Source organism: Budorcas taxicolor, chromosome 8 (genome assembly GCF_023091745.1).
Source record: "Budorcas taxicolor isolate Tak-1 chromosome 8, Takin1.1, whole genome shotgun sequence".
Taxonomy (NCBI): domain Eukaryota; kingdom Metazoa; phylum Chordata; class Mammalia; order Artiodactyla; family Bovidae; genus Budorcas; species Budorcas taxicolor.
Window position 1 is genome coordinate 12011116 of NC_068917.1, and position 27951 is coordinate 12039066.

Here is a 27951-nt window from a genome sequence, read left to right on the forward strand (position 1 = left end):
ACACATTTATCATCTCACACGATTCCAATTTTCTGTAGTGAGAATACTTAAAACCTCCTCTCTTAGCAGCTTTCGATTATATAGTTTTATCAGTTATAGTCACCATGGGGAATATTAGATCCCCAGAATTTACTCATCACTAGAAGTTTGTATTCCCCACATACAAACTCTGGAAACCACCATTCTACTCTTTGTTCCGATGAATGTGGCTGTTTCTTTAGATTCCAATATAAGTGAAATGAGACAGTATTTGTCTTCCTCTGTACGACTTATTTCATTTAGGATAATGCCTGAAAGGTCTAGCGTGTTGTCACAAATGGCAGAATTCCTGTTTTTCGTGGCTTTTTATGGGTTTTAGAATTATTGTTATAGTAATTATTCCATTATGTGTGTGTATATATTTACACACACATCAATAACATGCCTGGAGAGTCCCAGGGACGGGGGAGCCTGGTGGGCTGCCGTCTATGGTGTCGCACAGAGTCGGACATGACTGAAGCGACTTAGCAGCAGCAGCAGTTATCCATCACTCTGTTGATAGCCACTTAGGTCGTCTCCATCTGTTGGCCACCGTGCATAATGCTGAAATGAACGTGGGAGTAGAGCTCTCTCTTTAAGACAGTGATTTCGTTGTCTTCAGATATATAACTCAGAAGTGGGACTAGTTGATTATACGGTAGTTTTAGTTCTAATTTCTGAGGAACTTCCACACTGCTTTCCATAATGGCTGTACCAATTTATATTCCCACCAACAGTGCCCTGCTGCTGCTGCTGCTGCTGCTAAGTCGCCTCAGTCGTGTCCGACTCTGTGCAACCCCATAGACGGCAGCCCACCAGGCTCCCCCATCCCTGGGATTCTCCAGGCAAGAACACTGGAGTGGGTTGCCATTTCCTTCCCCAACGCATGAAAGTGAAAAGTGAAAATGAAGTCGCTCAGTCGTGTCCGACTCTTAGCGACCCCATGGACTGCAGCCTACCAGGCTCCTCCGTCCATGGGATTTTCCAGGCAAGAGTACTGGAGTGGGGTGCCATTGCCTTCTCCAAACAGTGCCCTAGGGTTCCCTTTTCTCCATATCTATGGTATCAGTTGAATGTCTCCTCTTTCATTTAGAGTTTTGTTTATTTGAACCCTCTCTCCTTTATTCTTGGTTAGTCTAGCTAAATGTTTGTCAATTTTGTTTTCTCTTTCAAGAAACCAACTCTTTGTCTCAATTATTTTTTTCTGTTATCTTCTTACTCTCTATTTCATTTACTTCTGCTCTGATCTTTATTATTTCCTTCCTTCTGATAACTTTGGTCTTAGATTATTCTTTTTCTAAATCCTTAAGGTGTAAAGTAAGGCTGTTTGTTTGAGATCTTTCTTTTCCTTCAGTGTAGGCACTCATCACTGTAAACTTCCCTCTTGGAACTGCATCCTTCTATATGGATAACCGAGTATCCAAAATAAATTATTATTTATTAAATAATCTATTATTTCCTCACTTTTCTCTAATGTCATCTCTATCCTATATCATTTTGAGTGATCCTGTTCTGGGCTATATATTATGTTCCATTCATTTGTCTATTAGGAGAAGGCACGGGCAACCCACTCCAGTACTCTTGCCTGGAAAGTCTCATGGACGGAGGAGCCTGGTAGGCTGCAGTCCATGGGGTCGCTAAAAGTTGGACATGACTGAGTGACTTCACTTTCACACACTGGAGAAGGAAATGGCAATCCACTCCAGTGTTCTTGCCTGGAGAATCCCAGGGACACAGGAGCCCAGTAGGCTGCCATCTATGGAGTCGCACAGAGCTGGACACGACTGACTCTACACCAATAACACACTGGTCTTCATTCATGTATTCAACAAATATTTATTCACTGCCCACCAGGTTCCAAGAAGTACTCTAGGTACTTGGAATACATGAATGAATGAAACAAAGATCCTAACTTTTACAGCGCTTATACTCTAGTGGCAAAAGACAGATAATATACAGTATAAATAATAAATAAGCATGTGATGTGGCAAGTTAAGGTAAGGAGCTATTTTAAAAAAAGAAAAATAGAACAGGGTCAGATGGATCAAGAGTGCTGGGGAAGGTGCAATGTTAAATAAGGTTTTGGGGTGAACCTCAAAGAGGTAGTAACTGCAACAAAGACTTGAATGCAGTGAAGAGGTCATCCATTCAGTTTTCTGGGGCATGGGACATTCTTGGAACAGAAAAGCATCACCACAAAAGCACTAAGAACATGCCTGCATGTCTGAAGTGGCAGGAAAGAAGCCAGGAAGATGGGTGGAGTTGGCAGAAGCAGTGAGCTATAGGGCAGTAAGCTGGATCACACAGAGTCTTGGGGGCTACTGTAAGGACTTTGGACTTTACTCTGAGTGAAATGGATAACCATGGCTAAGTATTGGGCAGAAGAGGGAAATTACATAACTCATGTTTTACGAGGTTCACTCTGGCTGTGCTCTGCTGAGAACAGACTGGAGTGGACCCAGCAGAGAAGCAGGAAATGGTTAGGAAACTACCGCTGTAATCCAAGTGAGAGATAATGGTGGTTTACACCAGAGAGCAGTCACATATCATGATCAGATTTGGGATACATTTTGTAGAACCAAAAGGATTTCTTGACAGCAGGGTTTGAAAGAAACAGAGAGGTAAGGATGATTCTAAGATTATTGGTTTGAGTGGAGAAAAGTGGTTGGAGCAGGTTTGTAGAGAAAGATCAGGGATTGCAGTCACTTGAATTTTAATGAGGCATAATAATTTGGTGGAGCAAGTCTTATCTTACACATCATCAAAATCTTCTTTGCTATTCTTGGCTCTTTCTGTCGATGAACATGATACAGCTGTCCATTTATTCAGGTCTTCTTGGGTGTCCTTCAATACCATTTTATCGTTTTCTCCATAAAGGTCTTATATATTTTTATCACATATAGTTCTGTTTACCTTATGACTTGTGTCACTGCTATAAACTTTCTATTATACCTTTTTATTGGTTAGAGCTGGGATATATAAAACCCGCTGATCTTAGTTTGCTTTTCACACACTCAGAGAACCTGGAGAATTCTCTTCCTAGTTCTAATGGCTTTACTCCATGTCCTCTTTGATTTTCTATATAATAATACTTCACACAAATGACAATTTTGTATCTCCCTGTCCAATCATTAGTTTCCTTCTTTTATCTCATCCAACTGCATTGGCGAAGACCTTCCACACAAGGCTGAATAACGGGGGTGATAGTAGAAAGCCTTGTTTCATCCTAATGCTAGTGAGAATGCTCCAATAAGGATGAGGTTTGCCGCCGGTTTTCGGCAGATACCCTTTTTGGGGCTAGCAAAAAGGATTCCATTCCGAGTTGTAAAGAGCTTTATGCCGCGAATAAGTTTTGAGTTTTAACAATGCTTGCATCCTTTTGAGATGATCACAGAGATTCCAAACCTTTTAATCTCTCCAAGTAATATATCACATTTATAAGTTTTTCTGAACCACCCTTCAATAAACCTTACCTACTCATAATGCATTTTAATATGAAAGAAATACTTTCATGAATATTTTACTTCAATGTTTTCATTTATGTTTGTAAGGTCAATATGTCATAATTTTATTTCCTTGTATGACCTTGTCCACAATTAGAATCAAGGTTATATTGGCCTCATAAAATGGATTAACATTTTTTTATTCTTTTTTCTCCTACTTAACACTGCATTAGAAAATTTTACTTGGTCCTTGGAGTTATAATAAACCTTTCTGAACTACCTAGACCTTGTATCTTTGGAGAAGAGAGGGGAGGCATCAGGAAAAACTTTAATTGCTTCACTGCTATGAGTTTATTCAAGCGGTCCTATTTCTATTTCTGTTTTTAGACATTTTCATCACAGAACGAAATTTGGCTCTCAGTGATTCTTCCCCTTTTTCTTAGTTTTCTACATCTGCTCTTTCTTTACAATTATCTTGTTATACAGTTTACTTTTAGTCTGTTCCTTTCGTAGTTTCTTGATATGAATACTTAGGTTATTCATTTTCACGTGTTCTTGTTTTCTGATAAACGTCTTTAAAGCTTTAGATACATCCCACATACTTAAGTACGTGGTACTTTCCTCATCACTCTTTTCTAGATATTTTATAATTTCCAAGTAATTTCCTTCTAATGCAGGATTACTTAGGGGTATAAAATTTAGCTTTCAAACATATGGCCTGTTTCTTACACTGTCTTTTCCTTTTTTTGCATTGCACTTAGAGAACATGGTCTTTATTGTGTTCTTTTGAAATCTGTTGAGACAGGTGAACCTTGGATACTTGGAGCATAAGAGGTGTCATTTACAGAATATAACAAAATGACTCTTTAAAGAATTTTTTATCTTTGGGACTTCCCTGATGTTCCAGGGGTAAAGAATCCACCTGCCGATGCAGGGACACGGGTTCAATCCCTGGTCTGGGAAGATCCCACATGCCGTGGAGGAACTAAGCCTGCGCATTGCAACTACTGAGCCTGAGGGCCACAACTAGAGAGTCCAAGCACCACAACGGAAGATCCTGCATGCCGTAACCAAGACCTGATGCAGCCAAGTAAATAAATAGGAATTATGTCTCTTAAAAAACAGTACATGTGTAGTGACCCATGTTTCTTTCACATTTTATCCGAATGCTTCCTCTCTTCCAGCTCTTTTCCCCACCGTTAGACATTACTCAGAACAGAGCCATGTTCCCAGTCATTTCCAGAGCTACCTCCATGAGCGGGATCTCAGAAAGTCAGACAGGACAGCAAGAGCGACACAGCCATCCCACTCCTGAGATCACAGGCTCCCCTCTTCCTCAGCTCCTTTGCAGTTTGACAGCTCCAGCTCACAAAGTCACTTTGCCTGTTTTAACTTGCTGTAAGGTCCACATTTACACTTGCCTTTTTATGCCTTTAAAGCAGCCTTTTTCTACACGGTTCAAACCACATATCCTCTATTTGGAAATGGCTCTGAACCCATAGGTCTAACTCCTGACCACTCAGCTGAGAAAGCTTTAGAAAGATGCATTTCCAACTCCCTGCTGCGTTATCTGCACCTGGAAGGACCCCTGACATCTTGAATTCAAAACATCTAATACTTAATTGACCAACCAAGCCAGCATCATTTCAATGTCTCTGTTTTAATGCTACTGGCATTTTCCCAGACCCTTAATAGGAAATCTGGGAGTCTCTGCTATTCTTCCCTTTCACTTGTCTCAGCCTCAGCAGTTTCCTGGGGTCCAGCCCCTCACACTGTCACCCCTTTGCCACCACCATCCTAGTTCCGATCAGCTGCTGCCTCTTCAACTGTCCTCCTACCTCAGCTTTGCTCCCTCATCCCACCCACTGCTTTCAAGTCAATTTCCATCACAAACACTTTCAAATTTGCTCTTTGTCTTCTTTAAAATCATGAGTAGGTAACATGCAAGAATCTTGGGACTTGCCAGATGGTGCAGTGGAAAAGAATCTGCCTGCAATGAAGGAGCCACAGGAGACTCAGGTTCAATCCTTGGATTGGGAAGAGCCTGACAGCTTACGGTGAACAGTGTCAGACTCGTGATCTCCAAAGAAGATTTAACTTCGGGACCAGGGACCAGGCTTGATCACTCAAGAGCTTTTGCATAGCAGAGTTTTATTAAAGCATAAAAAGGGACAGAGAAAACTTCTGACATAGACAGCACAAGCAGGGTGGAGAGTGCCCCCCTGCTAGTTTTAGCAAGCGGTTTTAGGTCTGTTAGAAAGTTATTTATCAGATAAGAGAGACATCTCAAGGCTGATGGAGTTTCACCAGGCCCCTCCCCCACAATATGCATTTTTGAGATAGGATGGCACGAGGTGTGTCATCCCCCAGCCATAAAACAATTGATATGAATACTGTTGAGCTATCATCAGCCAAAAGTTAGTCTTAGGTGGAACCATTTTGAAGAAAGGCAAATTCCAAAGCAAATACATAGTTTCATTAACACAGCTTAAAAACACATTTCCATAAGAAAAATGTATTGCTTAGCTCAAGGTTTGAGAAAAGTTAAGTTCAGGTGGAACGAAGTGTCATCATAGCAACACAGAATTTTAAGAGACACTTGCAGCCTATTTCCTCCCTTTGGAGACCCCTGGCCTTCCTGCCTGTTAACTTCTCAATCCCCTGGAGGAGGGCATGGCAACCCGCTCCAGTATTCTTGCCTAGAGAATCCCATGGACAGAGAAGCCTGACGGGCTATGGTCCTTGAGGTCACCAAGAGCTGGACTCAAGTGAAAGACTGAACACACACACACACACAGACACACACACACATCATATTAAATAATTCAATAAGGTGCTTTACTTATCACAACTTTTACTTGAAAACTATACAATTTTAACACACCTTCTGCTAGAAAAGAAACCATACAGCAATCAGAATCTGATTGCTATTATCAGTGTTTGGTGACAGCTAATTCCCTTCTGTCCACATTATTCCTAATACTGCTTTAATTTTATTAAGTATTCTTTGCAGTCTCTTCCCACATTTAAAACATGTCCATATAGACACATTGTGCTGCTGTCCCATGATGAATGCAGCTCCCAGGTCTTTATACATGTTGCTGTGTTTCACCCTCTACCCTGGGAATAGCCTCTGAAGAGCAGGAGATCTTTATTCACCAAGAGGATTCAAGAATGAGAATTCCAAGGTTGTAAGGGACCTGATCTCTCACATAGCTTAAAGGCCCTGCTGGCATTTTTTTTCAAGATTTTTTTTTAATGCAGACTATTTTTAAAGTCTTTACTGAATCTGTTACAATACTGCTTCTGTTTTATGTTGTGGGTTTTTTTTAGCCCCAGGGCATGTGGGATCTTAGGTCCCCGACCAGGGATAGAACCTGCAACCCCTGCATTGGAAAGCGAAGTCTTAACCACTGGACCACCAGGGAAGTCCCAAGACCCTGCTATTAATATTATCAAAACATTCCTCGGCATCATGGCAAACAGCTGAGCTGCCATTAACCTTGAAGCAGTGCAGTCCACCCCTGTAGATCTAACGGCATTTAGTAAGCTCTCTCCTCCATGCAGCCCCTAGACTGCTTCCTCCTTCACTCTGATCCTCTCCTGTGAGGTCATGCAGACAAATTTAGCCCCTCTTCCTCAGGACAGCTTTTCAACCCTTCGGCCATCTGAAGGCTCTCCATGAACCTCCTCTTGTAAGCTGATTACAAGTATCTTCATCTGCTCCTCATTAAACATATTTCTGAATCCGCTCACCATGTGCTTTCCTGAGGGTGCACAGTGTGTCGGGGCCCCTTCAAGGACAGTGGGGCCACCACCACTCCCCAGGAATGGGCTGATGAGGCAGTGGTGCCCTGGACATGATGACCCTGGCCATGTCAGCTCTGGAACGCCTATAGGCTTTACAACCAGCTCACCGGAAGCATCACGGTCCTGCCAGCTGCTGGAAAGCAAGCGGTTGCTAGCTGGACTAGAGGAAAATTGATGACACATTGATTCAGGAGAAGCACATTCTTCCTGAGGAGGTGAACACAAGGCTGAAGACCAAGCCAGGTTAGAGTGAGCGGTCCATTTTATCAGGGCCTGACATATATGTTCAACAGCTCGCCTGGGGCAAAGAAAAGAAAGCCTTAAGAGAAAAAAAATAGCATTCAGTTTTCCTAGGAAGCATCCTTTAGCATTTCTCTATTTCCTAGATATGTCTGTTCATGGGCCGTGCCGTCTCTAGGCACTTGCAATTTTGTTTTCCCTTCTACAGTGGGTGAGAGATTGATGGAATTTCAGTGAACAAATGAACACGACATTTGCCAGTGGGTGCTGACTAACACAGCAGAAGGCCTTCAATTCTAGCTGAATCCTAACAGAAAATGTAGGACATGTGGAGGTGGAAAAGAAATTCCAGATGAAGGAATTTTCCTGAAAGGCCGCCCAGATAATCTGCAACCACGAAGTACAATGGGACCCTCTTCTTATCTTTCCTGAGCAACAGAAAAACATTAAAGGGAGGCTCAGGTCAGCCTGGATCATTCCACTTCATCAAGAAGGAATGGTATGGTACAGCTGGGAGGACAGGTGGTGAAAATCATCTCTATGGTTCTTGTTGCTCTTAAGATAAAGCTTGTGCTTTATCTTCCTTAACCTGGCTAACTGGGTGGGTAGTGATGCCAGCTAACCACAATGAGGATTAAGTTTAGCAGAAGAGAGAAATTATTATCTGTTGAGTGCCTACGATGATATGGCCATTGTGATTCTATAAAATGCACAGTCTATACCATTGAGACCTGCCTTGTGAGAAAGGTATCATTCTTTTCATTTAATAAATGATGATTCCAGGATGCAGATTGTAATGATTTCCTAGTGAGAAGTAGAGCTAGGATCTGAACCCAGGTCTCAACACGCTGTCACCATGGAACCAGAGGAGGAGGAACAACGCCTTAGGGAGTTAAGAGAGCGAAGTGGGAACACGGGTGGCCCTTGAGGAAGACAGATCCTGCCCACTGCATATGCATCCATGTTTCTTAATCTTTGCTGTTGCTGCTGTTCCGTCACTAAGTCTTTATGCCCACACAAAGCTTTATTCCTCGGTCCTGATTTGAGCCTTGCGTTTGACCTTCCAGTTTTGGCATTTATCTTGACTACCTCCCAATAATATTTCATCAAATTTATGGCCATTATTTCCTCAAATATGCATTTCTGCCCCAGTATCTCTCTCTGGGCTCCTTCTGACACTCCAATCACACATACATTAGACCAAACTGACATGGTCTCATAACCACCAACGCTCTCTTCATTTTTTAAAATTACTTTTTCTCTCTGTCCCTTTGTGTAGATAATTTCTATTGACTTGTCTTCAAGCTTACTGATCACTTCTAATGTAAAGTCCAATCTCCTGTTAAGATAATCCGAGTAAGAGCTCTTTAAATTTCCGATGTTGTGTTCTTCAGTCCTAGAAATTCTATTTCATTTTTGTATAGTTTACGTATCTCTGTTGATATTAGTCTATTACCCCACTCTGTCCATCTTTTCCCTGTAAATTGCTTTATGTATTTATAATATCTATTTTAGGGCCTCGTCTGCTAATTTAAACATCAGACTCATCTCTTGGTCTGCTTCTATTGACTTTTTCCCTTTCACTATCAATCTCTTTTGTTTGTTTCTTTCTATTATTCCCTCCTTATGGAATGTTTCCCACTGACTTACAGGTACTCTAGCCGCCCTTAGACTCTACCCCCTCAGCCTAGTAAGGGAGACACTTTCTAGTCACCTGCTTGCTCTTACTCTTTCAAATAAGCAACTGTGAACTTTCGGAAGTATCCTCAGGGAAAACGCTGGTTCAGTGTGGTGCTTACCAAGTTTGTTTCCCCTTATTACAAGAACTGTGTTCCCTCCAGGTTCTGTCCAGAGCCGTATTTGGAGGCCCTTCAGTGGCTCAGATGGTAAAGAATCTGCCTGCAATGCAGGAAACCTAGGTTCCGATTTCTGGGTTGGGAAGATCCCCTGAAGAAGGGAATGGTTACCCACTCCAGTATTCTTGCCTGGAGAATTCCATGGACAGGGGAGCCTAGCGGGCTACAATCCATAGGGTCACAAAGAGTCAGACATGACTGAACGACTAACACACACACAGAATGGTTTCACAATATTGTGTTAGTTGCTGCTGTATGACAACATGAATCAGCTATACATATATACACACACACCCTCTTGGACCTCCCTCCCGCCCACCTCCCTCCCACCTTCTAGGTCATCACAGAGTACTGGCTACGCTCCCCGTGCTATATTTTCTTGCCCTTAAAACAAACAAACAAACAAACACTGTTGCACTGGGCATGAGAAATTTCATTCATAGGAATTACTTTACTTTTATTTACTTTACTTATACACAGCATTATTCCAAAATAAGAATTTGAGACAACTTACCAAAAAACATATCAAATAATAAAAATGAAATGAGATGAAAAATGAGTCAGTAAATAGCTTCCTTTCTTGAATTTCAAAATGTTTGGCAGTGAGAACCACAGACGGTTTTACCGACTCTGTCTGTAAAAACTGGAAAGCAGAGAAAACGCACCCTGATAAATATGTCTCCTGTTAACTCCAACATAGTCACAATATTAAGCCAAAAACATGAAAAAGAGCTCCAGGTGAGAGAGCCCAGCTGTTAGTCTTTGCAGTGGGCAGCATTCCTGGGAAGGCTTTGTCACTTCTTGGATCCTCATACATTGACATCATTTTGATATTCTGAAAGCGTGTCACCTCTAGAAGCAAGCCAGGCCCAAGCCCTTAGGCCCTCTCTGGAGCTGATTTTACACCCTGGGCTATGGAAGTTCAGGACTGGGGCGTGCCCGGGAGCATCTGGTCACAAGATCTGGGGCGAGAACTGGAGTGAAGATGGTGGCCTCTCAGATCCAGCTTTGCTTCTGCCACCTGACCATGTGCCTGTTTCTTTGTTTTACCCAAATCTGTTGAGGCAATCTGTCTACTGTGATTATATTCTCAAATGTTTGACCAAATGGTTGCAAGTTTTAATAAGTTGATTAAATGCCCAAGTGAAAATGGTCATTCAGTCCAATTAAAGAGGTTTCCATCACTTGTTAAATCACTTTTGACTTAAGCAACTATACATGCTTCTGACTCATGAATATACATTTAATCCATGTTCAGATACATGGAGCAAAACAGCAAACATAGGGGAAAAAATGAAGTTGCTTTCCTAATTAACTGGAGATCAAGGTAACCAAATTGTTGATAAAGGGAAGTTTCTTTTTTTAGAAATATTCTAGGCCATAAATAAAAGGAAATGCAAGAATTTAAATACCACCAGCTTGTAGCTTCTAATAAAATAACAGATTAAGACAATGATCATTAGGGGCTGCTGACTTCACCAAAAGAGAGAGAACCGGTTATTCAATGCCTCCTGGATGCTTACACACCCCACCTGTGGATTCTAATCAGTCTTCTAATTTCCAATTTGCAGAAAATACAGAGGCTTTACAAGCATGTTCATGCAATCCAGGCTGAAGGAGACAGTACCAGAATAAATGATCTAGTTTTTTAAACAAATAAATTATAAGGAAAAATAGATAGAAGGGTGAATTTATAGACTGCTGCTGCTGCTAAGTCACTTCAGTCGTGTCCGACTCTGTGAGACCCCATAGACAGCAGCTCATCAGGCTCCCCGTCACTGGGATTCTCCAGGCAAGAACACTGGAGTGGGTTGCCATTTCCTTCTCCAATGCATGAAAGTGAAAAATGAAAGTGAAGTCGCTCAGTCATGTCCGACTCTTCGCAACCCCATGGACTGCAGCCTACTAGGCTCCTCCATCCATGGGATTTTCCAGGCAGAGACTAAATCAATTGCAGTATATGGACTCTATTTGGATCTTGATTCAAAGGGATGGTCTGAAAAAACATTTATGAGACAAGAGTAGAAATTCACACTCATGGGATATTTGATGCTATTATGGAACTATTTTTTGAGGTATGATAATGGCATTGTGGTACGTTTTCTTAAAATCTGCTCTTAGAAAGAGATATGTGCCTAACTATTCCTGGATGAAATGATATGATACCTGAGATTTGCTGTGAAACAACCTGGGGTGGAGAAGAGAGAGTAGGAACAGAGATGAAGCACATTAGCCCTGAGTGACAACTGCTGAAGCTGAGTTAGTGAGGCTTCATTATATTAGCCTACTTTCACACGTGGTTGAGATTTTTCATAATAAAGAATGAAAAATAAGTATTTTTTTAAACTCCACGGAAAGAAATTACAGTGCTCATGCTCACTGAGTCGTGTCTGACTCTCTGTGACCCCATGGACTGTAGCCTGCCAGGCTCCCCTGTCCATGGGATTCTCCAGGCACAAATACTGGAGTGGGTCGCCATTCCCTGCTCCAGAGGATCTCCCCCACCCAAGCATTGAACCCGGGTCTCCTGCATTGCAGGCGGATTCTTGACCATCTGAGCTATCGGGGAAGCCCATCGCCTAACTCCAAAGATGTCTGTGAATTCCGAGTTCTTCAGGGACTTCTCTGCAACTTTTGGTGGGAGGGTGTGCTTACTTTCTGGTTCTTACAAGTGTTCCACGTGGTTGGAGTTGATGGATACGTGATCTCCAGACCAGTCAAGGGTTACTTTATCAGACACTATTTGACCCACTGCTTCCTACCAAGGGTGCAGTTGCTTTCTCTGGACACAGAAACCCCCACCCACCTCCAGCTGCCATGCTCTCACCCTCCCCACCCCAGGACGGACGTCTCCGACACCACGTCTGTGCCTCTGGACCAGGACCAGGGCCAGGACAATCCTGGGCAGTGCCACACACAACAAAAGGAATTTTCACCATGGGGCTTTGAAAAGTCTCTCCCTGTCTTGCCCCTGTTATTAGACCTTTCCACACTCAAAAAGGAAATGAAAACTGAGATCATTAACATGTGCAAAAGACACATAAAATAAAATGTGTCTTAAAGCATGTCTCCACGTGACCAGCTACATGGCCCTTAAGGTGTCTCAGAGTACCCTGGGGAAGGCCTATTTTGGCTTCCCCAAGTGCCTCCTCACTGCAGAAGTTCACACCAGTGAGCAGCCTGCTGGTCTGGCCGTCTTGTGAATTTAGATTGTTTAGTTAATTATAAACACATTTCAAAGTCATTCTTTCCGGTCTTATTCTTGGAATGAGTGACTGCCGCTCCGCAGCTCACAGAATAGTCTTCCATAGTTTTCAGTCAAGGTTCAGGGAGAAATATGCCACACCGGGATTTGATTATTTACCAACATAATGTTGGATCCTGGCCAATGAGACACCAATATATTTTTCCTTTGAAGTCTGACATATTGCCTGCTGCTTTCAATGCTGTGTTCTTGGCCAGGAGACAAAATAACTGTGGCTGTTTCAAAAATCACCTCTGATTCAAGTCGGGGTGCGGAGGGGGGTGCAGATATCTTATGATTGGTTCATCTTACAGACAGTGAGCTCTTCTCCTACAGAAGGTGTGTCCCCTGGGGGGGGGGGGCATGTCTATGGGCCTCTGACAGCCACTGGCCCCTGCTCTGGGATCAGTCCTCCCACACAGCTAGTTGGGAAAGAGTTTAGCAAATTCTTGGCTCTGTGGCTAGAAACAGAGAAGTGAAACAAGATCACAGTACATTGTCATGGTGTCTTCGGTTGTCTTTTGCTTCCTCTTGTTTGAAGAGCCCCAAAGACTATGACACAGAGAACAGGCTTCGTAGTAGTTTGAGTTCCCAGAGCTATCTCTGCCAGGATCCGTTCAGTTCAGTCGCTCAGTCGTCTCCGACTCTTGGTGACCCCATGGACTGAAACATGCCAGGCTTCCCTATCCATCACCAACTCCCGGAGCTTACTCAGACTCATGTCTACCGAGTTGCTGATACCATCCAACCATCTCAGCCTCTGTCGTCCCCTTCTCCTCCCACCTTCAATCTTTCCCAGCATCACGGTCTTTTCAAATGAGTCAATTCTTCGCATCAGGTGGCCAAAGTATTGGAGTTTCAGCATCAGTCCTTCCAATGAATATTCAGGATTGGTTTCCTTTAGGATTGACTAGTTGGATCTCCTTACAGTCCAAGGGACTCTGAAGAGTCTTCTCCAACACCACAGTTCAAAAGCATCAATTCTTCTGTGCTCAGCTTTCTTTATAGTCCAACTCTCACATCCATACATGACTACTGGAAAAACCATAGCCTTGACTAGACAGACCTTTGTTGGCAAAGTAACGTCTCTACTTTTGAATATGCTGTCTAGGCTGGTCATAACTTTCCTTCCAAGGAGTAAGTGTCTTTTAATTTCATGGCTGCAGTCACCATCTGCAGTGATTTTGGAGCCCCCCAAAATAAAGTCTGTCACTGTTTCCACTGTTTCCCCATCTATTTCCCATGAAGTGATGGGACCAGATGCCATGATCTTAGTTTTCTGAATGTTGATCTGCCAGGCTGAGGTGGGGGGCTAAAACCCAGAATAACCTTAAGAATTCACTGAGTTATTTCTGCTGCTGTTGTTTGGTATCTGTCATTTCCTGACCACTAGAGCCTCTCATTGCAGAATTTTTACCTCTCACCAAACTGCCTAGACGGGGTTTCTAAATGACAGCATCAAAGAATTTATAGTTGGAAGTAATTTTTTTTCAAAATGGTTTAACACTCTGAAACAAAGATAATTCTCTTTAATTGAGAAGAAAACCTCTTAAAAGCTATTTACTTCCACTTCCCAACTAGGTAGAACTGATTTCTCACTCGAATACCTCTACTGATGAAGAGTCCATTACCCTACATCACTGGACAGTGTGCGTTAGTTGCTCGGTTGTGTCCGACTCTGTGTAACACCATGGACGTAGCCCACCAGCCTCCTCTGTCCCTGGGATCTCCCAGGCAAGAATACTGGAGTAGGCTGCCATGTCCTCCTCCAGGGGATCTTCCTGACCCAGGGATCAAGCCTGCATCTCCTCTATCTCCTGCACTGCAGATGGATTTTTCATCCATTGAGCCACCAGGGACGCCCCACTGGACGGTACTAGCACAATATCAGAGCTGCAAAGGCATAATCAGATAATTCCCCATCTCTTACTTAAGCGCTATGAGCCAGGTATAAATATGAACTAACTGTTCATTTCAAGGCATTTAGAAAGAATATAACGACAGCCAGGTGTACTGAGTAAAACCTTGGAAGTTAGTGTAACTACTGGTATTGATGCTATGTGGTACATAAGGTAAGGCTACTGCATTGGAATTTTTCACTTGTTTATTTCCTTTTTTATCTCTAAGTTCATTATTTTTCAATGCATCTTTACTTGATGTGTATTTACTATTCTTGGCACCATAGCTTATAATACACACTCTCATTAGGATTCTTTTGTGTGTGTGTTTGTGTGTGTGTGTGTGTGTATGTGTATGTGTGTATGGCACAGGGAACTCTACTCAGTGCTTCATGGTGACCTAAATGGGAAGGAAATCCAAAAAAGGGAGGATATATATATTCATGTGGCTGATTCACTTTGCTGTGCAGCAGAAAGTAACACAATATTATAAAGCAACTACACTCCAATAAAAATTTTAAAATACATAACATTTTTTAACAGCACCCTTTTCACTCCTAAAGTATCTGAGTTTGGATAGTAAGTGTTATGATCAAGTACTGAACTCGAAAGTTTTAAAAATCTGTATCTCACTTTTTCAGATTGCACTGAAACTCTTCACATATTAAGGCTGGCGCCCCACCCCCCTGATTTCTCTGCACTCTTCTCAATGAACAAATTGTATCTTATTTGGAAATGATAACTCTTCTTGATGATGGAGTACCTTTAATAAACTGAATAGCTGCTCCATACTTGAGAATGACCACTACAGAGAGGCAGGGGCTTCTGCTCTTTGCCTGGGTGGAGGGGCCCTCTGTTCACTTTCATTAAGATATGGAGAGCTGGAGAGGACCCTTCAAAGTCAGGCACAGCATGTGGGCAACTGTTACGTGGATGTCCTTGTGCCAGAGGAAGCACTCCCTTTACTTGACCAGATCTCTTTCATCTTTGGGTGCCTCAGTTTTTCCGTCTCTAAAAGCGCCCAGTGATGCCCACTTCACAGGGCTGTGGTGTGATCAAAGGGCTGGCTGCCATCGGGCACTCAGCCGCCAGGAACAAAGATACTCAGTAATTGCAAAATGTTCGGGTCCACTTCTCTGGCCTGTGAAAAAGGGGCTCCCACTGACTTGAAAGAGAGCAACACACACAGACGAGGAGAAGCCCACCGGGAGAGCAGGCCTATTACCTTCATTATCATTGTCCTAAAGTGCAGAGGAAAGAAAAGAGCCATGAGAAAGTTAAAGAACAGTGATCACAGAAAAACAAGACAAGGGTGAAACTAACTGGGCCACAAAAGAGAGCCTGAGAAAAATGAACGTCTTGTCTTAAAAATAATCTTTGAAGACTGCATGCCAAAAACAGCTTTTAAGGAACTGTCCATACATTATCTGGCCACTTGGCATAATAACACATTCATAACATTTGTTAGAATGAAACCACCCCTTGACCCTCACTGTACTCTTCCTTACATCACCCATCCTAAGCTAAATGCTAATGGGAGTGCACTTTCAGAGTGGATTAAATTTAAAAGTTTCTATTTAGACAGCATTCCGTAAGGCACATTCAAATGATTAACTGACAGATAATGAAACGGGAATAGCTGACACTCTCTTGGCATAAAATACTAAAGCCTTCCCAGGCTAAAGAATGAGTTTGGATGAGTACACAGTGCCACTGTTGCTTTGGTGACCTCGCAGGCAAGTCGATGTAAGACATTCTCCTGCACTTTAATGCCTGCTACTAAGATCAGATGGGGGGAAATGATAAATAGTAGGAGATGTCACTCCAAGCGGTGTTTTCCCGGCAAAAGCTGTGTCTCAAGAGTCCTTCAGAGCACTCTGGAAATGCACAGAAATTCACAAATCAATTTGCTAAATTGACTTGGCTGGAAATCATGCTTTTGTGCATGGATGATCTAGCCGAAAGGCAATTCTGACTCTACTAGACTCTCCCAGGACTCCTGTAACCAGAGCCAAGTGTGCGGAGACCTGGGGAAAAGAGAGTGACTTCCGGTCAGTTAGACCTGGGCTCACATTCGAGCTCCATCATCTCTCTGGCTGAGGGACTTGTGATAAATCATATGAGCTCTCTGAGAAGGGGATTATGTACTCCGACCAGCTTTACAAGGTACTGTGAGGACTAAATGCCCAAGACGTGTCAGGAAGCTGCAGTTAGTCTTACTTTTTCAGGACAACTATAAACAACCTGAATGACAGAACCCCACCCCAAATCCCATCCACTCGCCAGTGCAGGCCAGGTGGACAAGCTATATCAAGAGAGGATAGTTTTGAAAGCACAAATATCAAATGCTTGCGTGCAGTTAACCAAAGCAGGGGCTTTCATTTGAGCACCTGGAAGAGGCAAACTGCAGTTCTAATAAAGCAAAAGTCCTCAGATGTCAGGGGATGTTATTCTGGTTTACCATCTGTATAATTCTGCACTGGTAGAGGTTAGGTACACAATTTGTTTCTTTTAAAAGCACACCCCTTGGCCATTCACAGTGGGCTTCCCAGCCAGGGGAGCCTGCAGCCAGATGAGCCTACAGCCTGGAGTATGGAAGATGCAGAAGCCAAGGGGAGTGTCTCAGAGCACCCCATCAGCCTCCCCATTCCACAGCTGAGAAAACTGAGGCTGGGAGAGGGGGAGCTGCTTGCCCAGTCAAACAATGAAGGCCTTGGGTTAGGACTTTTAGGGAAGTCACTCTAAAGCACACCTTCACAAACTTATAGTAATAATAATCTCGCTACAGAGCTTTATGCACTGATATTTTCAATTATGTGGCCAACAACATTATCAGTCCTTTGGGAAACAGTCTTTCCTAAAATATCAGGACAGGAGGAAATCTATGACCAGTCAGTCTCATTTCACACTTCCCAGTATGACATGGAACCTAGTTTCTAACCTAGTTTCTGCTGCTGCTGCTAAGTCGCCTCAGTCGTGTCCGACTCTGCAACCGCATAGACAGAAGCCCACCAGGCTCGCCTGTCCCTGGGATTCTCAAGGCAAAAACACTGGAGTGGGTTGCCATTTCCTTCTCCAATGCATGAAAGTGAAAAGTGAAAGTGAAGTCACTCAGTCGTGTCCGACTCTTAGCGACCCCATGGACTGCAGCCCACCAGGCTCCTCCATCCATGGGATTTTCCAGGCAAGATTACTGGAGTGGGTTGCCATTGCCTTCTCCGAACCCAGTTTCCGCGGGCTCACAAAGCTAAAACACACTGAAAGAACCCTTTGAACAATTATGTGACTCTTGTGCCCTGCTAACAGACACTCAGCTTGGCCTATAACTTGAGTAAAAATGCCATCATTGAATGCAATTTCTCAGAGGAAACTTAACACATCAAACAGTGAGCACACATCTTATAGTAATAATTAATGCAAGGAGATCAAATCAGTCAATCCTAAAGAAAATCAACCCTGAATATTCACAGAAGGACTGATGCTGAAGTTAAACCTCCAATATTTTGGCTACCTAGCACAAAGAGCAGACTCACTGGAACCGACTCTTTCCCTTCTTCTGGGAAGACTGAAGGCCAAAGGAGAAGGGGGTGACAGAGGATGGTTAGACAGCATCACTGACTCAGTAGACGTGAATTTGAGCAAACTCCAGGAGATAGTGAAGGACAGGGGAGCCTGGCGTGCTCCGGTCCACACGTGGTTGAAAAGAGTCAGACACAACTTAGTGACTGAACAACAACAAGATACTCCATTTAAATTTCTGGGCATAATAACTTCTAATTACTGACCAGTATATTTTAAAAGGTGACAGCCCACACAGAGTAAGATTTACAAACACCTGGGCAGAAGTGGGTCCCTGTTTCATAACTCTCCTGGGTTAATCATCAGTGATGACTAACTCTGGGATTAGGGAAACATTTGAATATGCTAATTTAGAGACACTGTTGTCAGAAGGCTAATTTCTAGCTCAAAAACACTTCAGTGCTTAAAGCAATTTTACATCAAAAGCCCTTGCAGGAGACTTCCATCAGGACCAGAGGGGAGATGGAAGCTGGAGGGGGTGCAAAGTCAGGGGAATTGAGGGCTTTAGGATGAAAGAGATCAGAGAATGTGTCTAAAGGCTAAAGAGAAGGAACCAGAGAAACAAACAAACAAAAAACAGGAATATGCTCAATTCATAATGGAGGAGAAAGAGATTGTTCAATTAGATTGATCTCTGTGGAATAACATCTCAAAGCTATTTGAACCCCAGCTTTTATACATATACATATGTATGTATAGAATGTGTATAAATACATATAGGCTTCCCTGGTGGCTCAGACAGTAAAGAATCTGTTTGCAATGCAGGAGACCTAGGTTCAGGAAGATCCCCTGGAGAAAGGAATGGCAACCCACTCCAATATTCTTGCCTAGAGAATCCCATGGACAGAGGAGCCTGACAGGCTACAGTCCATGGGGTCGCAAAGAGTTGGACAAGACTGAAGTGACTGAGCATGCGCATATATATGAATATGTGTATATGGAAAAAATCTTTCCTAGGGAAGAAAAACTCAACTCCTAAATTATCAGGTTAATTCAGAGTGTGGACATAAGAATAGTAAATATACAGTTTGATATTTGACTTGCAAAGTGAGGAAGGAAAGCATACTAAATTCTATAGAATAAGCTTTTCTGATCCCAGAAATACTAAGAACTCGATAATTTTTTGGCTGCAACAACTTGTAAATATCTAGAAGAGCCCAGATTTTGAAGCCCTGAGGACACTTGCTAAAACTCAGAAATTTGGCACGAGTCTTTGCACACAATTTGGGTTTTCTTTCAGAATTGATATCTTACCAAATAGAGCCATCTGTGTTCCCTCTGGGAAAGGTTCAACTGTTCTGTTGCCATTGACATGATGTTTGGCTAGAAAAAAAGAAAGAAAGAAAGAAAATCAAGTTAAGTGTAAAGTTCTACACACATACTAACACATGTCATTAAATGTGTCAGAGAGCCTAGTTCTCATTTTTAGTTAGAAACAGCACTAAAGTTCACCCTCTTAAGAGAGTTTCAATTATTATTTTTTTTTATCTCAGTTACAAAAAAGCCCAGAGATGGCCTCATTCAGGCATGGCATTTCACCAGTGAGCACTCCCAGGCCCAAGTATGTGCAGAGCCGTGCAGCTGGGGATGGCAAAGCCAGCCGACCTGGAAGCTCCTGACTCCTGGCCAGAGGGTCCCTCTGTGCCAGGACATGCCCTCGAGAACAAAGGGAGCGTGGGGCTCCAGGGTGAACTGTGGTGGCTTTCCCTGAGGACTGCTGATGATCAGAAGGAAGCTGTAAAGACTACAGGGTAGGGACTTCCTTAGTGGTCCAGTGGTTAAGAATTTGCCTTGCCAAGCAGGGGATGCAGGTGAGATCCCTGGTTGCAGAACTAGGATCCCACAAGCTGAGGAGCACTGCAGCCTGTGTGCCACAACTAGAGAGTCTGTGTACTACAACAAAAGATCCCACACGACACAACAAAGATACGCTGCAACTAAAACCCAATGCAAGCAAATAAATAAATACACAAGTGTTAAAATAATAATAATAAAAAGACAACAGGGTAACACTGCAGACAGCATCATCTCACAAGTCAAGCATCGTTCCAGGGGTCAATGACACTTGCCTTCTTAAAGACCAGACAGACCTTCATTTCACTGCTTCTTACTACCCTTCATCCAGCCTCATCACGTCCACCAGTCATCCTTCCACCTGAGTGCATATCAAGGACTTAGAAATTAAAAGTGACTGGCTTATGGTTTTCCAGCCTTAACTTATTCTCATAGCTCCCAAACCAAAACCAGGTAAGAGAAGATCTGAGTATGGCCCATCTACAAGTAGCCTAATTTGATCCTCAGCAATTTTGGAATATGGACATTTACGTTGAAAACACTTCGACACTGCATCATGGTGCATGGATACTTTGATCTAATGGGCCACGTTAGATTTACTGAGCTCTGGCACAGGGCTCAGCACTAAAGCTAGGTACTGAGGGCTTTGGCAGAGTTGGGTGGAGACTGACATGATTCTTGCCCTTATGAGGAGTGTACAATTATCTTCAACAGGTGAAATTTCGACAGCAAGCCTACAATGATGTGCTAAGTCCTGGAGTGGGGACTGGAGGTGCTGGAAGAGTCTGCAGCAGGGGGACAGGCAGCTGCAAGGTGGAGCCAGGAACCTGCGGAAATTACAATTAGCGTCGAGTCTAAAAGGAGGAGCAGGACTTAGAAAAGCAGAGGGTGAGGGAGCAGCTCGAGTGAGAGCCAGCAGTCGATGCAGCCCAGACACTGTCCTGGGCCAGAGGAGAGACTAGTCTGGGCACAGTAAAGGTGATGTGTTGAGAAGCAGCGGCACTTAAGGACAGATCGGTAGGCAGGCACCTGATCATAAAAGGTCTTCAGACTCCCATCCAAACCCACAAGACCCCTAGGCAGCCTCCGTAGCACCACAGTGTCTTTTAGAACCTGGAGGCTGATAAGGTTCAGTCTAGGTTAGTCAGTTCCTTCCTCTATTCCATCATTTCAGGGGCCTCCACAGGTTCCTAAGAAATGGTGGTACTATTTGAGGAACAGAAGAGCTGGGTGAAGGGGAGGAACCAGGCTGAACCTAGCTTACAAGCCGTACAGCCTCGAGGCACTAACTGGTGCCTCCAGCAGATGCAAAAGGTAAGGTCACAGGTGGCTGTGCTACCTTGGACAGCGCCCAGACAATGGTAGGACCATTGGTTACTGAATCCAAAGGAAGGTGGTGAGGCTCCACAAGGAAATCACAGCTCTATTCTATAGTTAGGACCCCAGAGCCCCTGTCAGAGGCATCAAAACGTATATCAAAGAGCTATAATCCCATTCAAAAGCTAACCCACTAATCTCACTCATGAGAATTTAAAGAAAATTGCAAGAGAAAAAAAAAAAAGGTGATAGGCATAATATTTACTCATGTATTACTGGTAATAAAGAAATCTTTATATCAACTAAATATCCAAAAACAGAGAAACAGTTTAGAAAATTATCATTCATAATTTATCACAAGCATGGAATATCATGTAACATTTTAAACACAGAATTTGAGAGAGAGAAATGTGAAAAAATATTTTGGATAATAGTAAGTGAAAACAATGCTATTTCATACTGAATGCAGACTATAATGACAGCTAACAAAAACTATGCATGCTTGTGGGAAAAGACTGGCAGAAAAATGTGCAAAAACAAAAATAACTATGAATATTATGCAAGATATTTATCACTATCAGTTGTCTTTGTCATTGTTAGATTCTTACTTCCCAGATGAAAATGTTTGTTTGAATTTTTTAAAGTCAACAAAGCTGTAGATTTCTAAAATTTTTCTGTACCATTTAGTGTCCCAGGACAGTCCATCAGGACATGTGTATAGCCAGCCAAAACACTACCTGGTTTCGATAAACATTGTGGCTTATTTGGCATCTCCTCGGGGACAGCTCAAAAGCACTTCCAATGCAGGATGACCTTCCTCACCAAACCTGACCCTCTTCCTGCATCCCTACCCTTGGGAATAGGACCACATCCTCCTACTTTTGAGGCATCCTTGCCCATTCTCTCTCCCTTGCTACACACACCTAATCCATCACCAAATCTGGCTAATTCTGCCTTTCAGATAGCTTTAGAGTCCTTTCACTTCTTCCCTTCACCACCCAAACCACCCTCGTCCCAACTCTTATGGCCTCTTTGCCCTGGACCCCTACAAGCACCTCCAGCTCTTCCATATCCCCTCTCCAATTCATTCTTCCCAGTGTCACCACAATTATCTTTTAACTGATTATATAACACAAAGTCCCTGGTCCTCTCCCCCACTTTCCATGGCTTCCCACTGCTCACAGGCAGAAATCAGAACTCTTCAATGCAGCTTCAAAAACCCATGTGGTCTGGCCACCTCAGCCCCTCATTCCCTCTACTATAGTCAGAGCTGCACCTTACACTTAGTCATTATTTCAGCGAGTAGACTACAAGCTCAGAGAAGGCAGGGTTCATATGGGTTCATTGTTCCCACAGTTTCCGCACATTGTAAGACCCAACATAGGTGTTTAATGAATAGCTGCTAAATTAATGAAGGGAAACAAACTGCTAAGGTACTAAAAGTCCCTCTTTAGCCATTATGAAAGATTACTATTTGATACACTGATGTATCTCTACATACACACACATGTCCCTTATACATAAATGATCATTGAAAAAGGCCACTCAGAAAGTCTCCCCAGTCGGATGGCCTGGAGACCAAGGAACTCCTCTGTTCCAGTCCCTAAACACCATTCCTCTTCCCTTCCAAACCACCTTCTCCCATCTGAGAAGGCAGAAGTGGAGAGACTGGAAATGCTACCCAGAGAGGAAGGAGGGAGTTCACGAGCCACTCCCTGCTCACTGCAGAGGCTCTCCGGGACTGTCTTACCTTTCATTCTGAAGCCTGAGGCCCAGAGATAACAAGGCTCTAAACTTGATTTTGCATCTTTTTCTGAACCACAGCTGAGCCTTACATAATTCCCTGGAGAGCAAAGACACAGCATTAGCCAAGGATAAAGAGTGCAGAATCTAGGGCTAAGGACCTGGACTCTGCGATAAAACTGTCTGACCCTGAATCTCGGCTCTCCTGCCATCTGGCTGTATGACCTTGGCTCAGCGACTCAGCCTCTCTGTGCTTCCATTTCCTCATCTGTACCTACCTCACGGGTTGCTCTGAGAATCAAATGAGTCAATATATGTAAGGCACTGAGAAGAGTGCCTGGCACACAATACATACCACTGTTAGGCTTGTATCAGCATTTACATGTGGACTTTGCTTTACACAAGATCTGAGTCAGGACTGGCAAATATAAGGCACACATTTACCTCTCCTCCACGTCCATGTCCATGGCAGACATCATTAATCAATCACAGCACACTTTCACAATCCCTGACTATGACCACAAAATCTTGTCTCGACTTAGCACCCCACAGAGTCTCTTATTCCTTAGGAAAGGCATGTGTGATGAAATCATTCTGCTATTCCTGGTCTCAGTGAATAAATCATAAAGATGGTACAAAGAGAGAAGCCATTTTCCTTCTCATTTCTACATCACCTATTGCAATTTTTTAAAAAGACTCTTTGAAAGCCTCCAGACTCTATACAGCTTTAGGGATAAAAGAATAGATACTGTGTGCTACTTTCCATTCCAGGAGGAGAGAACAGGGGAGGTGTTAAAAATCAAGCAAGGGCAGTTTCCCACTGACACTCTGTTGGGGCAAGTACTTGGGGGCCAAAGAACCTGAGACTGCTGAAACATATTTTAAAGGTCAAATGAGATTGGAGGGTGAGGAGCATTTATAATTAAAAAGATTTTTTAAAAAGCATTTATAATTTTTTTTTTCAAAAGTGGTGGCACATTTCACCACAGAAACAATCAAACTGACTAAACAGAGCCATCTCTCATTGACTGGGCACTGAGAGTATTGATCACCAGCAGAGCAGGAGACAGGAGGGGTCTGTCTGTCTGACAAGGACATCTGCTGCCCGGCCCAGCAGGCGGGTGCCTCCCATCTGGCTGGCTGGGCGCTGTGGGCGCACGTTCCAAAGCGCCGCACTCCAGGGGGACGACCTGGGCTGATGGCCGTGACGTGTCCTCAGTCAAGGGCGTGTGAGGACGAGGAATAGATTTCCATTTATCTTGAAAGCCCAGTGCTTGAGGAGCAGGGAGGTTAATTAGAGCAAGACTGGGTCAAAGTCAACTCTCGGAGAGATTCTGAAGGGGATTTGGTGCTGGGCTCGGAGGAACATGTTCAAAAGCTTTAGAAGATGATACTGACGCTGTTTCTTGTTTTGTTTTATGAATGTCTAATGCACTTCAGACTTTATGACTGTCTCCTTCCTTGACAAAAATACAGTAAAACTCTTCAATCATGTACTTGCAACAATGCAAATACAGACACAAACTACCTGGTGATTAGCGCCATGTCCTGTGCTCAAGTTGAGCTACAATTTCTATCTTCTGGGTGGAGAGGGCATGGATTTATAAGGTAAATGGCAAAATATTTAGTGGGGGGCTGGAGAGTGGGCCCCCACGTTCTCCTAAAGGGTCAAGCCTCTCCAGGCAGGTCATCTTGGCGACACCAGCTAATTGAGAAGAGTCTTGTAACTGCTGCCACTGTTGGGAGTCCAGGCCCACTGCTGGGCCCAGAACCATCCCTGGGCTGGACTAAAGCCTCAGGGCTGCAGACCACCCAGCGGTGTCGGCCCCCCACCCTGTCACATTATTCACCCCACAAAACCCAACTCACACACATCCTATGTTGTTGCTGTTGTTGCACAGTCACTAAGCTGTGTCCTGGGTGACTCTCAGTCATTTGAGCAGTGACGAAGCTCATCTGTGGCAAGTGAGTTATTTCTACCTTAGGAATTAATCAGAACTGAGGCAAAGGTTTCCAAACAAGGGCTTCTCTGGTGACTCAGTGGTAAAGAACTCACTTCCCAATGCAGGAGACATGGGTCCGACCTCCCCTGGAGAAGGGAATGGCAACCCACTCCAGTATTCTTGCCTAGAGAATCCCATGGACAGGATGGGGTACAGGAGCCTGGTGGGATACAGTCCTTGGGGTCACAAAGAGTCAGACATGACTGAGCAGCTGAACAACACAAATTACAGCAGAGCTGTTTATAAGAATGAAAAACCGTTCCTTGGCCCACCAAAAGGGAGACAAGGAAGTAAACTGTGACACAGCCCTCAGATGGAATATTACATAGTAATTTTAAAAGTATGATTGATCATAAATAGTTTTTTGGTTTTTTTTTTTGTCATGGCATCAGAAAATGGTAATAATGTAAACAGTTAAGCAGGGGAACAGTAAGATAAAAGAAGAAATCTAGATCTTATCTAGATTTTCAAGTAGTACAAATCTAAACATTTTCCTCTGAACCCTGTTCCTCTGTTTTCTTCGAGGAGGAGAAAGAGCAAGAGAAGCGAGAGAAACTCTCTTAAATGAGAATAACCAACGGGTGGATTGCTTACTGCTTGATCATGTAAGGATCCTTTTCTTTCTAGGGTTCCAGAGTACCTTGAACTCTTGCCTGTCCCTGAACCCAAGGCCCCTGCATGTTGAGCTCCACTGGTGATGCTCAGGGCCTTCAGGACCAACCCAGCCCAGAAGCATGGCTGCCCTATTCCACCCCCCCTGATGTGCAGGGCTCTGGGGCTGCACAGGAAGGCAGGCGTGCAGGGGATGGAGGAGGGAAGGCTGATGGAGGGACTTGGGGGGGCATATCTGCTCTACCAAGTCAAGGCACAGGGATCTATATTCTGTCCAAATAAAATTACAGTTCAGAAAACAGTGACTGAGCACAGCTTACGTGCCAGGCACTGGGTTTGCTGTTGGTGTTACTATAGGGTAGACAGCGCCTGCCTTCTGTTCATCCTTCACTGACCAGCAACGACCCTGCCCCACTCGTTAGGGCTGCAGACCAGCTATGTCTACACGCATCTCCTGTGTTAGCAGCACTGCCTACCGCTCCTAATGCATCCTGTTACCCCGCGACTCTCAGACAAGCATGAGTTCCCGATTCGTGGCACTTTATCCCAAGAAAAGCATTCCGTCATCGTTCATTGCATTTTTAGAACTCCACTTCACTCATGTAATACTGTTATTAATTACCACATGTAGAACCATGTGAACTTAGGCATCTATGCTAAGCATGTGATATTAACCGATGGAAAAATCTCCACCTGATTTTTGTGAAATCTCGCTGCCCCCTCTTAACACAAGTAATTCCTAATGACCACCCAAATTACACAATTTGAGATGAGAAATTCCATTTAAACCAAGGTTACTTGACGGGTTAAGATCTATATGTCAGTTCGATGAATGTGACCTCTTCATGAATAACAGTGCTGAAAACAGTTGTATTAAAAAATGTGGCTGTACACCAAAATGATTTCTAAGGGATGCTTGTTATTGATCCTAAAACATACTTTAGATTTCAAAGATGATGTCAAATGTATCTATAGAGGATCACACAGAGATCATACTTTTTAGTACTGTTTTTTAAAATGTTGCCCTTCACAGGCTGGATTGGAGGGGAGTTTGGGGGAGGATGGATATACATATATGTAAGAATGAGTTCCTTCTCTGCTCACCTGAAACTATCACAGCATTTGTTTGTTAATCGGCTATGGTGCTGCTGCTGCTGCTAAGTCGCTTCAATCGTGTCCGACTCTGTGCAACCCCATAGACGGCAGCCCACCAGGCTCCCCCGTCCCTGGGATTTTCCAGGCAAGAACACTGGAGTGGGTTTAATCGGCTATACCCCAATACAAAATAAAAAGTTTTAAAAAAATTACCCTTTAGAGACTTGGTGCCCCCTAAGCTTGCATTTAGCAGTGTCAGTTCCCCATGTGAAAATAACCAGCGTGGTACAGAGCATCCAAGTCCTGGGAATGGAATTCAAGCACAAGCCCCACAGAGGTATGTTCTCATCTCATCAGCAGCGTCTAGCATCACTTAGGATGCTCCGTGTCTGCCACTGAGACTGCTGAATCGGCTCTTACACGCAGCTGTATACACCACCCTGAGAAGAGGCCGTGCCTGTCTGCAGCAAAGCGCCCTAGCAATCAGCGGTCGGCTTCCTCCTTTCCCGTGGCCCTGGCAGCAGCCTCGAGCAGGACCCGCATTGCCCCTGGGTGGCACGGCATCTGCAGTCAGGCCGCTGATGGGCGGGATTGGTCCAGTGACGCCTCTATCCCCATCCCCACCGCCACCCCCCGTGACAGTGATTAATGTCCGGGCCCTTTGCTCAGCTGAGCCTGGCGGGATGGGCCACCCCTTGCAATCTGTTTCAGTCCAACACCAATCTTTCCCCCGCAAAGCCCCCCTGAGCACGCCAAGCGAGCCTGCACCAGGGTAAGGCCAGATCAGTCTGCTCTCTGTGACTGTTGCTTCAGGAAAACGAATTAGGACTTCATTTCTAAGTGGAAGCTGCTAATCAAAAAAAAAAATGGAATATGTTGTTACAAGCCTTACAGGGAAATTTTCTCGACTATCCTTTGACATTAAAAATGAAGGAGATACAGCTAAATCTGGGAGTTTAATTAGAAAGAAAGAGGAATGGTCGTGGATAGAAACATGTATGTCAATTTGGCTTCCACTGAAATCAACACATTTTCAATCTATTAAATGATTACTGATGTTAGAGGTAAGGAGAAAGAGATAAAATAGTCTGAGAAGAATAAAACATTGATAAGGAGATACGACATTAATGCTGACCGCTAACCAGATTCATCACCCATTAGCTCCTACAATACATTTTGCTCATGTACAAAGGTAGTTTTTTCAGGATTGTGTATAAAGAGACTGGCACTAACCTTTTACACAGACTAGTCCATAATGTGGAATAATATGCACCCATTATAAAGAATGAAGTAATTCTA

The 27951-nt window shown here is 43.6% G+C and overlaps 1 protein-coding gene across 1 annotated transcript in view; it reads right to left on the reverse strand.

The window, feature by feature from the left end:
* MSRA (methionine sulfoxide reductase A) overlaps nucleotides 1-27951 on the reverse strand; it is a 377002-nt gene that overhangs the window by 192692 nt on the left and 156359 nt on the right. Inside the window, exon 2 of the mRNA XM_052645046.1 lies at nucleotides 19343-19411. Within this exon, the coding sequence (XP_052501006.1) occupies nucleotides 19343-19411 (69 nt within the window). The remainder of the gene's footprint in view (nucleotides 1-19342; nucleotides 19412-27951) is intronic.